General features: G+C 36.4%; 1 protein-coding gene across 2 annotated transcripts in view; it reads right to left on the reverse strand.

Moving 5' to 3' along the window:
• The window catches only part of slc47a4 (solute carrier family 47 member 4), a 199,147-nt gene that overhangs the window by 1,394 nt on the left and 183,890 nt on the right, over positions 1-13,863 (reverse strand). Inside the window, exons 2-15 of one of the 2 annotated variants that reach the window (XM_053687500.1) lie at positions 8,543-8,690; positions 7,977-8,078; positions 7,783-7,851; positions 7,369-7,517; positions 5,689-5,731; positions 5,542-5,586; positions 5,325-5,422; positions 5,126-5,223; positions 3,110-3,223; positions 2,967-3,034; positions 1,817-1,925; positions 1,606-1,681; positions 1,400-1,469; positions 42-174 (exon numbers count right to left, since the gene is read on the reverse strand). In XM_053687500.1, the coding sequence (XP_053543475.1) occupies positions 42-174; positions 1,400-1,469; positions 1,606-1,681; positions 1,817-1,925; positions 2,967-3,034; positions 3,110-3,223; positions 5,126-5,223; positions 5,325-5,422; positions 5,542-5,586; positions 5,689-5,731; positions 7,369-7,517; positions 7,783-7,851; positions 7,977-8,078; positions 8,543-8,683 (1,315 nt within the window). In that variant the 5' untranslated portion in view covers positions 8,684-8,690. Of the gene's footprint in view, positions 1-41; positions 175-1,399; positions 1,470-1,605; positions 1,682-1,816; positions 1,926-2,966; positions 3,035-3,109; positions 3,224-5,125; positions 5,224-5,324; positions 5,423-5,541; positions 5,587-5,688; positions 5,732-7,368; positions 7,518-7,782; positions 7,852-7,976; positions 8,079-8,542; positions 8,782-13,863 lie in introns of those variants that run through there. The other variant, XM_017491758.3, reaches the window with a different exon arrangement.

The raw sequence follows: 13,863 nt of genomic DNA on the forward strand, positions 1-13,863 counted from the left end.
ACAAGGATTATACATATACAATTGATTTGAAAAGTACAAACCAGCGACTTGTAACTTGGCTGGGAAGGTCAGAGCAATACTTAGTGGAAGTCCAATACAGTAATATCCAATTAGATTAGCGATGGCTGCAATCCTCTGCTGTCCAGTGCCCAGGACTATGCCCATGCCAACACACTGAGGAAATAACAGTCAGAATCTCACATTCGGTAAACAAACAACAGTGGTTGATTCAGACACAGAAATATCATCATGCCATGCCAAAATGTCAGACCTGTTTAAACAAGCAATTATGAGACAGTTACCATTATCTATTATTTACACTGTAATGTGTCAAGAGAAGGGATCAATCTTGTATGGTTTAGGATAGTATAGTATAGTATAGTAGGCTATAGCTTAGTACAGTATGGTACAGTGGATCTCAAAGTTGGGTCTGGAGAACCCCAGGGGTCCATGAAACATAAGGATGAAGCATGGTGGGTCCATGATTTAAAAAAACAAAAACTCTTATTTAGTTACTACAGAGAAAAATCACTCAAAGTTAGCCTATAAATAATATCAACTTGGACGTGTGTTCTGTTGGTGTAAAGTTCAGGAAAAGAAACCTCTATGGATCTATGGAGACCTTTGAGACAACCTGTATTATACTATACAATACCATACTATATTAGACTAGACTAGATTAGACTAGACTAGACTATACCTGGGGTTCTCTAAAAGTTTGCAGCCAGGGACTATTTGAACTGTAAAAGAAATTCCACAGACCTCCTCAGTACAGAATTACTTCATGAACATTATTTAAATGTGTACAATTACATATTATTGTACACATTTAAACAATGTTTAAATATTTAAATAATTGAATTTAATTTGTTTAAATATATAAATAATTCAAGACATATTATTGTATGAACCCTTGGTATAGTATTTTATAATACAGGGTGTCTCAAAAGTCTCCATAAATAGGGGAAATTAACACTTTTTAGCAAAATGTCTTCCAAAATTTTTCAAACTTAGTTTATATTATATATTTTTTTTCAGATAGCCTTTAAGAATGCCTCTGACAAAAGAACAACGTACTGAAATCATTCTCATGGTTGGCTCAAGAAGCTGTCACAAGACTGAGATGGAAACATGGCAAGCACATCACACATGACACTGTTGCCAAATTGGGAGCCAAAGTTGGGAGAGATGGCTTACTGTGTGTTTACAAAGAAATGGCAATCATGTAGACTCTACATGATGTAATTTTATTTACATTGTAGAGGACATTGTAGAGGATGTTTTGTAAATAAAATTACATTTAGCTAAAAAGAGTTAATTGTATGGAGACTTTTGGGACACGCTGTATAGTAGAGTGTAGTATGTTAAAATAGAGTTGAGTCAAATCGATTAGACTCACCAACAGTCCACTAAAGAATTGAAGGGGGCAGTAGATGCTCATGAGTTCAGAAACTAATTTTGCTATGGTCCTGAAAGTGAAGGCCAAGAGTCAAAATGCAATTTATATGTTTCAAGAATAACATTCATCATTTGATTAATGTTGACATAAAATAACCTACTCAAATATTTAAATATTCAAATGATAACCAGATCACGAGTACTTACTCATCTGAAGTGAACAAAAATCCAATGACTGTTTTTGTGGCACCAAGCACCACACCCTGAATGATTGCCAGTACAGCTAAAAATTGAGTCAAATCAATTAAGTGCATTTGATCAAGATAAATTGCTTTAAAAGAGCTTATGAGTACTGCTTATATATGAAATATAAAAGCTGCGTATATGAAATAAGGTATGTACTGTATAGTGCTGTTACCTGCACAGATCAGAGAAACTTTGCTAGTGAGAATGGCTCCAGCTGTATCTCCAGCTCCTAGTGCATTACCCACACGCACACAGGCTGCACCTTGTAAACCAGCTGGGATCTACATGTGTATCACACACAATATGTGCACAAAACATGCATGCTGTAAGAAGTGTAGTTCCTTTAATCTACAGTTCTGCTCAAGACAGAATACATGCATGGATTATGGTTAGGGATGGAGAAAGTATTAAGAAATTATTTTTAAGTGAAAGTGATAATGTGTCAAAACATTACTCAATTAAAAATGGAAGTCAAACTCAAGTCAAAGTATTAAAGTATTAAAAAGGATCTAAGTATTAAAAAGTAAAAAGAAAATGTTTTGAACTGAGGAAACTCAGTTAATATTGTGAGTTCACTTTAAAAGTAACTGTAAAAATATTAAACTATTGAACTGCTCAGATGATTTTCAAGTAATATCACCTGAAAACTTCATTCAGTCACTGAAGGTTTACTGCTCATATGCATGACTAAAACTGTGTAGTTTGATAATTACAGTATCTCACAAAAGTGGGTACACCCCTCACATCTTTGTAAATATTTGATTATATCTTTTCATGTGACAACACTGAAGAAATGACACTTTGCTATAATGTAAAGTAGTGAGTGTACAGCTTGTATAACAGTGTAAATTTGCTGTCCCCTCAAAATAACTCAACACACAGCCATTAATGTCTAAACCGCTGGCAACAAAAGTGAGTACACCCAATAGCGAAAATGTCCGAATTGGGTCCAAAGTGTCAATATTTTGTGTGGCCACCATTATTTTCCAGCATTCACACTCCCAGCCATTTGGAAATGCCAATCCTACAGTGCATGCCTTTGGACCAGGGGAGAAAACCGGAGTACCTACAGAAAACCCCTGAAGCACGGGGAGAACATGCAGGCTCCACGCACACAACCCCCAACCCCAGAGGTGTGACGTAAACCTGGTAACCACTAAGCCACAGTGCCCCCTAAATACCTAACATATATGTATAGTGGCAAATTATTTTCCATGTCTGATTATGGTACACAGCTGCATCATGTATAAGTTTATAAGGAATCATCCTTATTAATGTGTTACAAAACATAATGGTGAATGTATACTGAGAGATTATGTTACCATGTAGTTTATATAAGCCAGCATTATAACCACATGTTGAGCAGCCAAGTTGACTTCACCCAGCATTCCTGTGAGAAAGAGCAAAGTAAGTTATGGTTCTATAGTAACACTCTAATTAATTAAAAATTGTACAGCGAGGTTACCTGCTAAGAATCCTCCAATTTCATAGATCCACCATTCAAAACACAACATTAGTGTACTGGGAATAGCCAACTTCATGTAGTTTCCCCACAGCTGCAGTGACTCTGAGGACCAGCCTGAATTTAAAAGCAGGAGAAATAATCAACTGTATAATGGCATTGTAGTGTTTAAGTGCTGTCTAAGTGAACACAGATATACAGTCATGTGAAAAAATAAGTACACCCCATGAAAATTGTTGGCTTTTTTGACATATTTGGACAAGCCAACAATTTGATCATCTTTGAAACAGTGTCTGTTAACAATGTTGATATAACAAAATCACAAGATAAAATAGCTTTTTCAATCATTTATTCAACAGAAATATCAATGGATGTGATGTTCTTCTGTGGAAAAAATAAGTATACCCTTGGCCTCAGAAGATAGTATTGCCCTCTTTAGCAGAAATAACTTCTTGTTGGCGTTTTTCATAAAAATGTCCACCAGTCTCTGACATCGGCTTGTAGGAATTTTTGACTCTTCTATGCAATATTCTTTCAGTTGCAAGATGTTTCAGGGTTTTTTTTGCATGACTTTTTCAAATCCCCCCTCCACAATATTTCAGTGGAATTCAAATCCAGGCTTTGACTAGGCCATTCCATAACTATCACTTTCTTCTTTTTGAGCCATTCCTTGGTGGATTTGCTAGTGTTCTTAGGATCATTATCCTGTTAAAAGGTCCACTTTTGGTTGGATCAATGAATGCAAGCTGTCCAGTCCCTGAGACATTGAAGCAACCCCAAACCAAAACATTTCCACCACTGTGCTTCACAGTTGGTATGAGGTGCTTCTCTTAAAAAGCTGTCTTTGGTGTACACCAAACATGTCTGCTGTTTCTGTGGCCAAACAACTATATCTTTGATTCATCTGTCCAGGTCACATTATTCCAAAAGGGTTGGTCTTTGCCTATATGCTCATTGGCAAACTGTAGTCTTGCTCTAATGTTCTTTTTAGACAGCAAAGGCTTTTTCCTGGCACACCTCCCATGCAGGTCAACAGGTTTGTGCTATCTCTTTCTGATTGTAGAAGCATGCACTTTGACACCAACAGTTGCAAGACTTACTAACAGATCCTGTGATGAAATTTTGGGGTTCTTGTAGATTTCTTTTCGCATCAGACGGTCTGCTCTTGGGCTGAATTTGAAATGACGGCCAGTCCTGGACAAGTTACCACTTGTAGATGATTTTCCTTACAGTGGAATTATGTATTTCAAATAATTTACCAATCTTTTTAAATCCCTTGCCAGACTCATAGTCATCCACAACCTTTTTTCTGAAGGCCTTACAGAACGATTTAGATCTTGGCATGATGACACCACACACTTCAATAACAAAGGGACCAACAGATACTAGATATGAGAGGGCTAAAAATAAGACAGGTTCCACCTGCACTCCCTAAGCAAATTCTGATCACCTGATCAATCTTGAACAACTGGTTCTAATGTTATGTATTTGAAGGTGTGATAAATGATAGAGTATATTTACTTTTTCATGTGACTGATCTGTGTGGGGTTTTTTTTCATTTAAATTGTGAAAATTACTACAAAATGTAAATATTATGTGTCTTTTGATAGAGTGTATCATCTTTATTAATTGGCACTGTTTCAAAGAGGATCAAATGTTTGCTTATCCAAATATGTAAAAATAAATAAATAAATAAATAATAAACGTGCAAGGAATTTGTCTTGGTGTACTGGTGCTTAACAACAACAGTAAAATACAAGAAATAAAATAATATTAATAAGATAAACAAGAGAGTATGTTGTGAAAATGAGAAGCATAAAAAACTATAAAGCTATGTAAACTATGAGCATAAATATAAAAATATAAATATTTAGGAAAATAAATAAATAAAAACTTATTACTTAGTATATTTTAATTACTTTTTCACATGACTGTAGGAATGAGATCTAGGGCACATTAACTTTAACTTTCAGCATTAATTGCTGAAATAAACTGTAATGTGCAAAGGAACATGCTCACCTCCCCATGTCTTAACATGGAGCTTCTTTAAGCGAATGTAAGCAAACAAACAGAAACAGGAAAAGATCTGTGCAAAACAATTGGCTGCTGCAGAGCCACTGAAAAATAATCACAAAAATACACACAAAAAAATTAGAAAACCCATTGTTTTTTCAGGAGTGGACTGAAACCTTGAATGAATGAATTAAAAATTACTCACTGTACTCCAAAATCCCACCAAAATAGCAAAATGTAATGGAACAGCACATTCACAATATTGGCCACCACAGATGCATATATTTGAGGTACAATCACACCCTGTAACAGAGATATATTCAAGGCATTACTACATGATAAATTACTACATTTCTATATGAGACACAGATACATAAAGATCCTGGGTATTTTTACAGAGCAATTCACGCCGTCCAACAAACCTGGTTTTGGAGATAAGACACCTGCAGTTGGTACAGAAATAAAGCCTGTAAACATGAAACATAAAGTCAACATGAGGATAAACCTACAAATGTATTTGTTTTATCATGTTTACAGAATGAAAATACATCGAGTAAAATTTGCCTTACTGGAAGAGCAGGAAGGTATGCCTCAACATAAATCTGGGCTACCCTAAAAAACAACAATGGAGTCAGTTATACTACTGAACAATTATTAATGCCTCAGCAGTCACTGTGGTCAAATATAGCACAGCAACATGACAGAAAATAATGCTTGACAAAAGATGTAATAGCGTTTGTTTGTAGAGAAGATATAAGTCAACTTTAAGAAGTTAAAACGTTTATAACATCATTATAGGGGGGTCAGATAGCAGACAAGCCTTGATTTAAATGCTTTGCATGGATTCACTAGGAGTGAATTGAGTGTGGGCAAATGCATTTTGCACAGAAAAAAAGCAACATTTCGATGTTTATTGAATAGTATGGTCTTTGTTTGTCCTGCCTGGACACATGGCTTCTCCTAATGATGAATTGTAGACCTCTCAAAGGGGGAGAACCTTGACACCTGACAATTATCAAATTGGGAAAGAACATGACTGACATCTCAAACTTAAACATATATGCCCCAGTTGGAATTGCTCAGAGATTGCAGTAGTGGTGTAATTTGTAAATATTGCAAATAAACTGTAAGTATAAAGTTCTGTTTGATTATTTGCATTCATTTTTGAAATTTCTTGTTTATCTAAGTCTAGTTAGCTAGCTGTCACTTCCTTCTTCAGCTAGCAGCTTTTTAGGATGAAATGGCAGGCTCTGCTAATGTTGACCTGATATTAACAAAGTTTTTGATTCTCAAACTTATATGAAGAAGAAGAAAAAGAAGCCTTTATTTGTCACATATACATTACAGCACATTGAAATTATTTTTCTTTGCATATCCCAGCTTGTTAGGAAGTTGGGGTCAGAGCGCAGGGTCAGACACAATACGGTGCCCCTGGAGCGGAGAGGATTAAGGGCCTTGCTTAACAGTGGCAGCTTGGTGGTGCCAAGCCTTCTGATCAGTAACCCAGAGTCTTAACCAGAAACTGAAAATTAAACAACCACCTAAGATTTTAATTCAAAGGTCAGGGAGAAAAAAATCCTGTCTTTATATAGAAAAATGTATTAGCTGTGTTTATTATTAGTCTTAGATTCCAATTCACTACAGCTGCACAGCTGACTAAGGACTTTCTGTCCAAAATGTTCTGTTATATATTTAATGCTGGGTAGGGTTTGTATGATTTGACAAGATGTACATTCTGGGATGCTTTTCTTCTCACCACAATTATACAGAGTGGTTATGTGAGTTACTGTAGCTTTTCTGTCAGCTCGAACCAGTCTGGCCATTCTCTATTGACCTCTCACATCAACAAGATGTTTTGTTCTGCAGAACGGCCACTCACTGGATGTTTTTTCTTTACTGCACTATTTTGAGTAAACTCTAGAAAGTGCTGTGCATGAAAATCCCAGGAGATCAGCAGGTATAGAAATACTCAAACCAGCCCCTCTGGCACCAACATTCCTGCTACGGTCAAAATCAATGAGATCACATCCTTTCCCCATTCTGATGGTTGATGTGAATATTATGCATGGCCTATATTTGCATGGTTTCATGCACTGCACTGCTGCCAAATGATTGGCTGATTAGATAATTGCATGAATGAGTAGGTGTACAGATGTTCCTAATAAAGTGCTTAGTTGTGCTTCCCCTATAAGGTGTATAAAAGGTGTCTCATTTGAACCTGTTATAACCAATTATAAATTATGCCTGACCTGGCTATGTCAGGGTCTTGTCCCACCAGGAGCAGGAGGGACTGGGTGTTAATAAGCATACCCCAGCAGGGAAGACAGAAGAGCAGCATGATCAGAATGCTCCTTTGCAGGATTACTCCTACATGTAGCAAGTTCTTACTGCCAAATGTCTGTGTACAAGAGCATGTTGAAACAGAATCATAATTACTGATGAGAAGAAAAATAATTGTGAAGATCTTACGTGCCTGTATGGCTGCTATACTTTGCCATAGAATGAGTTCAGATTTTACTGCTATAATTTCTCCATGCCTAATGCATAGCAGCCAGTAGTCATTCTAAAGTAGTAAAGTACAATACTATTCAAATACTGAATATAAATAAGAATTCCATGAGTTTAGTTATTGACAATGAAAGAGTCAAATTTATTTTGCCTACCTGTGAAACCATTGTATCACAGGCCAAACATAGCCCTAATCCAGTTGCTGCAGAAGTTACATTTATTGTCTGAAAAGACAATAAATGGATTTTTACTTTTCATGAATGTGCATAATAGAAAGGAAGAGTATTTTAATAATGAATTCTGCAAAAATATTGACCCAAAGTGGGATACAGTACAGTGGGCGACTCACAGCTGAAGCCATGCCATAACCTGCCAGTACAGTGTTCCCCAGGCGGCCACAGAACATTGTGACCACAAAGAAAAGAAGGAAATTCAAGACCCGGCATACAAGCTGGAGAAACAAACAAAACCAATAGAGATGAAAGACTCAACAGAGCTGATAGGGCAACAAACAACTGTCCAGTGTTTAAAAAACATTTAACAATGTGTAATAATAACAGTATTATGCTTGATCTTTTTTCCCCCTATATGATTCCTTGATATTTATATTATACTGAGCTATGGTCACTTACAAAATCAGAATTATATAGTACTACCTATGTTTACGGTCATGTAAATATTACAAAATAGAATAGTAGAGTTTCTGAATGTGAATCTGATAAATTCTCTGTATTTAGGCAAGCCATAGTAAAATGTACAAAATAATGAGGAACAATTTTTGATACCAAAATATCATTCTACATCTCATTTTACATAGCCAAACAAACATTCTATGCTGTGAATCGATGAGAGAACAAGCTTGTGCAAGAATGATAACATTTTCTCTTGCATATGTGTGAGAAAGAAGTCACTCACCAGGGGCCCAGTCATCCTCAGGATGTGGTAGAGCTCCTCTCGGTAAACCAGAGGGAGGCAGCGCCTCACACAGCGACAGCAGAATAGCTTGGCACTGGGCTCCATTGAAGGAGCTTCAGCTCTGGGGTTACATCCATCCATGATCTACTCAGATGTCCTCACAAAAACTAAGCTCACCAAAAGTAACTGTGCCTCAGCTGCAGCTGTGCATTCCTCTGACTTCTAGGACAAAGGTTTCACAACCCTTAAAAGCTCACTGATTAAGTGAGATACAGACAGTGGAGAGATTTGATTAAATTAGTAATGGGAATGCACCCTTGTAGTGGCTAGAATTTCACTTGCATTTTAAATACAAAAAACTTTGTCAAAAAACTGTGCTTTTAAAATGTATTTTATTTAAATGATACATCAACTGCTATAGCATATAATGTTGTTAAATTAGTTCCAATGAAACTTGCATAAAGCATTAACATCACTAGATTTGCCTTGGGAAAAAAAAGTTACTATTACTAATTAATATTATATCTTTTTTGACTTATATAATATTCAGTAATTTCCAATATGTCTATTAACATAACATATAAGTAACATACATCTTTACTGTACATTAGAAATCTCAAATAGATAGCTGCATTATTCAACATCCAGTCTTTCACACTTAAGCTGCACACTTTCTGCCTTTTACTACTGAAGGATCTAATTTTGCCATTTTACAACTGCTACAGTTCCCATCACACCTTCCAGGCAATTTGTTAAATATTCACATTATAAATGCAAAAAATACAAAAGATGTTTCAGTATTTACCCTTATGGAATGTTTTAGGAGTGTACCCACAGCTTGAACACTTTTTCCTGCAGCATGTATATCACCCAAAAATCAGGCGGCTTTTTAGGAAGAAAGCACTACCATAATGCAATGTGCAGTATTACTAAGACAAAAATTCTATGTTGACTTTTCATGTCGAAAATGAGTGAACTGGGTTACAAACAGTGAACCTCAAAGAAAAGGAGGAAACTCAGGAACTGATGCATGAGCTTGGGAAACAAAGAGAGCTGAGATAAAAGGCTTCATACTGTCATGCTGGTGAAACAAACAAGTGATGTGAACCTACAGAGAGATTTCTCAAATAAAATAAAAACCATATCCATGAATTTTGATTTTCTTTAACTGATGTGACACATATTATTGTGTTATACAAATGGCTGTATGAATGATTAAACACACTCCAACAAATTTAGAGCTATTCAGAACAAGTCAACTAAGTAAAGCAGCTTAAAACCACTGCAATGTTCAGTGTATTATTATTTATAATTTGGCATCAAATTTAGTTTAAATATGGTCTTCAATTCATCTTATCAAAACAATATATCACTACAGTTTTTACATTATAAATGCCCTTCACATGGTAAAACTTTCAACAATATCTATAGTTCCGGAACTGAAATATGTTTTTCTTTAGCATGTAGGTATTAGTGAGGCCAGCAGGAGGTGCTCACGATGTGGTCTGTGTGGGTCCTATTGTTCCAGTATAGTGACGGGGACACTATACTGTAAAAACAGCACTGTCTTTTGGATGAGACATTAAACCGAGGTCCTGACTCTCTGTGGTCATTAAAAATCCCAGGACACTTCTCATAAAGAATAGGGGTATAACCCCAGTGTCTTGGCGAAATTCCCCCATTGGCCCTTATCTATCATGGCCTCCTAATAATCTCCATCCCTGAATTGGCTACATCACTCTCCTCTCCATTAATAGCTGGTGTGTGCTGGGCGTTCTGGTGCACTTTGTCTGCTGTCTATCATCCAGGTGGATGCTACATACAAATGGTAGTTGAGGAGATTTCCCCCATACATTGTAAAGCGCTTTGAGTGTCTAGAAAAACACTATATAAATGTAACTGTAACTGTATCTCAAAGTTATAGCATGTTAAATTCCGGTTACCACCAATATATAAAATGGCCTAAAACTATGTCTATCATCATACCAGCCTTTATTTATATGATTGTATAAAATGCATTTTTGTAAGAATCTAGCCATCAGTGCAGATGTGTGTATGTTATATTTACTAAATCAGTGCATGAAAGCATAGAACTGAATGCTCCATGCCCTGCATACTGGTGTGAAATGTGCAGTCGGGGCATGGAATGTAGAATGCATTGTATGCAGCTGGAGGATGTTGCACATCAGGATTTTCAGGAACTGTAACCTCTGGTTTAGGGGCAGATGAGCCTACCCACTTATAAACCACTACTGATACCTTTTGTGCCATCAGTTGCAACCCAAGTATAATAAAGAAACAATTTTGAATTGATTAGGTTTATTTAGGCTTATTTGTGTTATGTTTGGGCACTGAGCATAATTCGGTCTGTTAATGTTAGCAACAGGCTCTCTGTGCCTATTATCCATTAGACTGTACAGTCAGTAACATTCCACTTAGTAGTGGTAAAAAAAAATTTGAGATTATAATATTTAACCCTGTTATGACAAATATAAGCAAATATTTCAGATGTGAGACACAATATAGAATAACAAACCGGAAAAATAAAACTGGATGCATTGAGCATGAGGTTGTGGAACCATTAGGTAATAATTTATTTGTGTGACAATAGCACTAATTGTAATTATGCCTAATATTATCTTGTGAGATAAATACATCTAAAGCAATAGTGAATAAACAGTCACATCAAGAGATTTAAAAGATCTTTCTCTATGTATTGTACATGAGAGTAGACAGACAGAATGATAATCATGCTAGGTTGATTTTGCACCAGCGGTACTGCAGACTACAGAGTACAGACTGCAGAGTAGTCTTGCAGTTGACCTGATAGAGGTGTCTAAACAACATCTTTGAACTGGACTCAACTTTAAAAAAAAAAACAAAAAAAAAAAAAACAAACAAACAAAAAAAACAGTTGTGTTTTTCACTAAAACCACAATCACTGCAGGAGACAGTCTTTCTGACACAGCTGTGCAGTCACAGGTCACGATGCCAAAGTATTATTTGAACATTCCTAAAGGTTTTACTAATTAGATCCATGTAACCTCTACTGAGGATTTGAAAGGAAAACTCATTTTGAGCTCATTAGAATAGACAGAATGCACATTTTCTTCTGAATGAAAACTGTATGCCTATAAACAATGCACAATGGTTTACACTACCATGAACTTTAGTAGATGCCACCAGAGAAATACATAACAGTATATGAAAGAAAACAAGAACAAAAGTTTCCACTCTTAGCTGTTAACAAGGTAAGATGTATATATGTTTTTTGTTGTTGTTGTTGTTGTTATGAAGGTTCCCTAAATAATGAAACATTTAGATAATGGTGATTTAATGAAACTGAATTTTCCAAACCAAGTTCAATATACTGCCAAAATGTGGTAATATGCCAATAAATAACCAAGGATACTATTTTTCGTTGTGTCTGAATTCCTACTGCACTGAACTGTTTCTCATTGGAAATATCTGGATATTTTTCACTGGTTTGTGTCATATAAACTTGCGTGGTAATTGAAAGGAACAACCTTAATGCACCTTGGCATACTGTAGATCTTACTGGCTCTGGAACTGTATGGAGGGATGAACACCATTCATTTAAAAGGTACTTTGTCTATTATTGTTTATAGTGATGGAGAGTGCTGTCTAAAAAGTTGCTCCAACATCTCACATACATGTTCAGTTGGATTGAAATCTGGTGAAGGTGACGGCCACAGCATATCAATTAATTAAATAATATTCATACTCATCTAATCATTTAGTAAGCCCTTGTACCCTGTGGATGGAGATGCTGTCATCCTGGCAGAGAGCATGCCCATCTTGATAGAAAAGTTTCACCCCCCCCCCCTTAGACCACGTAGGCTGTAGAGTGGCAAATTAAAGGAAAAACCAACAAAAAGTATGTTAGTAATGTGTCAGAACAGCATGAGCCGCCAGTACAACTTCAATGTGCCTTGACATATATTCTACAGGTTTCTGGAACTGTTCCTGGAGAGTTAAAACACCATTTCCCCCAAAAGTTATTTCAGTTGGTGTTTTGATGTGAATGGTACAGAACACTGTCTAATATATTGGTCCAAAATACCCCATAGGATAAGTGATATTAATATATCATTAGAAAAAGTGCAAAAACTCAAGTGATCCAGTCCCTAATAGAAGATTTTAAATGATTCATCTTCTGTTCTCACAAAAATGTATACGTATCATACACTATATGTCCAAAAGTATGTGGACACCTGACCTCCCCCCCTATTATAATAAGCTCCTCTCTCTCTCTCTCTCTCTCTCTCTCTCTCTATATATATATATATATATATATATATATATATATATATATATATATATATATGTGTGTGTGTGTGTGTGTGTATATATACACACACACATATATAAATATACATACATATATAAATATACATACATATATATATACATACATATATATATATATATATATATATATATATATATATATATATATATATATATATATATATATATATAGTATCTCACAAAAGTGAGTACACCCCTCACATTTTTGTAAATATTTGATTATATCTTTTAATGTGGCAACACTGAAGAAATGACACTTTGATACAATGTAAAGTAGTGAGTGTACAGCTTGTGTAACAGTGTAAATTTGCTGTCCCCTCAAAATAACTCAACACACAGCCATTAATGTCTAAAACGCTAGCAACAAAAGTGAGTACACCCCTAAGTGAAAATGTCCAAATTGGGCCCAAAGTGTCAATATTTTGTGTGGCCACCATTATTTTCAAACACTGCTTTAACCCTCTTGGGCATGGAGTTCACCAGAGCTTCACAGATTGCCACTGGAGTCCTCTTCCACTCCTCCATGATGACATCACGGAGCTGGTGGATGTTAGAGACCTTGTGCCCCTCCACCGTCCGTTTGAGGATGCCCCACAGATGCTCAATAGGGTTTATGTCAGGAGACATGCTTGGCCAGTCCATCACCTTCACCCTCAGCTTCTTTAGCAAGGCAGTGGTCGTCTTGGAGGTGTGTTTGGGGTCATTATCATGCTGGAATACTGCCCTGCGGCCCGGTCTCTGAAGGGAGGGGATCATGCTCTGCTTCAGTATGTCACAGTACATGTTGGCATTCATGGTTCCCTCAATGAACTGTAGCTCGCCAGTGCTGGCAGCACTCATGCAGCCCCAGACCATGACATTCCCACCACCACGCTTGACTGTAGGCAAGACACACTTGTCTGTACTCCTCACCTGGTTGCCGCCACACACGCCACCACACACGCCGTCGCATTAAAAGATATAATCAAATATTTACAAAAATGTGAGGG

Source organism: Ictalurus punctatus, chromosome 17 (genome assembly GCF_001660625.3).
Source record: "Ictalurus punctatus breed USDA103 chromosome 17, Coco_2.0, whole genome shotgun sequence".
NCBI classification, from domain to species: domain Eukaryota; kingdom Metazoa; phylum Chordata; class Actinopteri; order Siluriformes; family Ictaluridae; genus Ictalurus; species Ictalurus punctatus.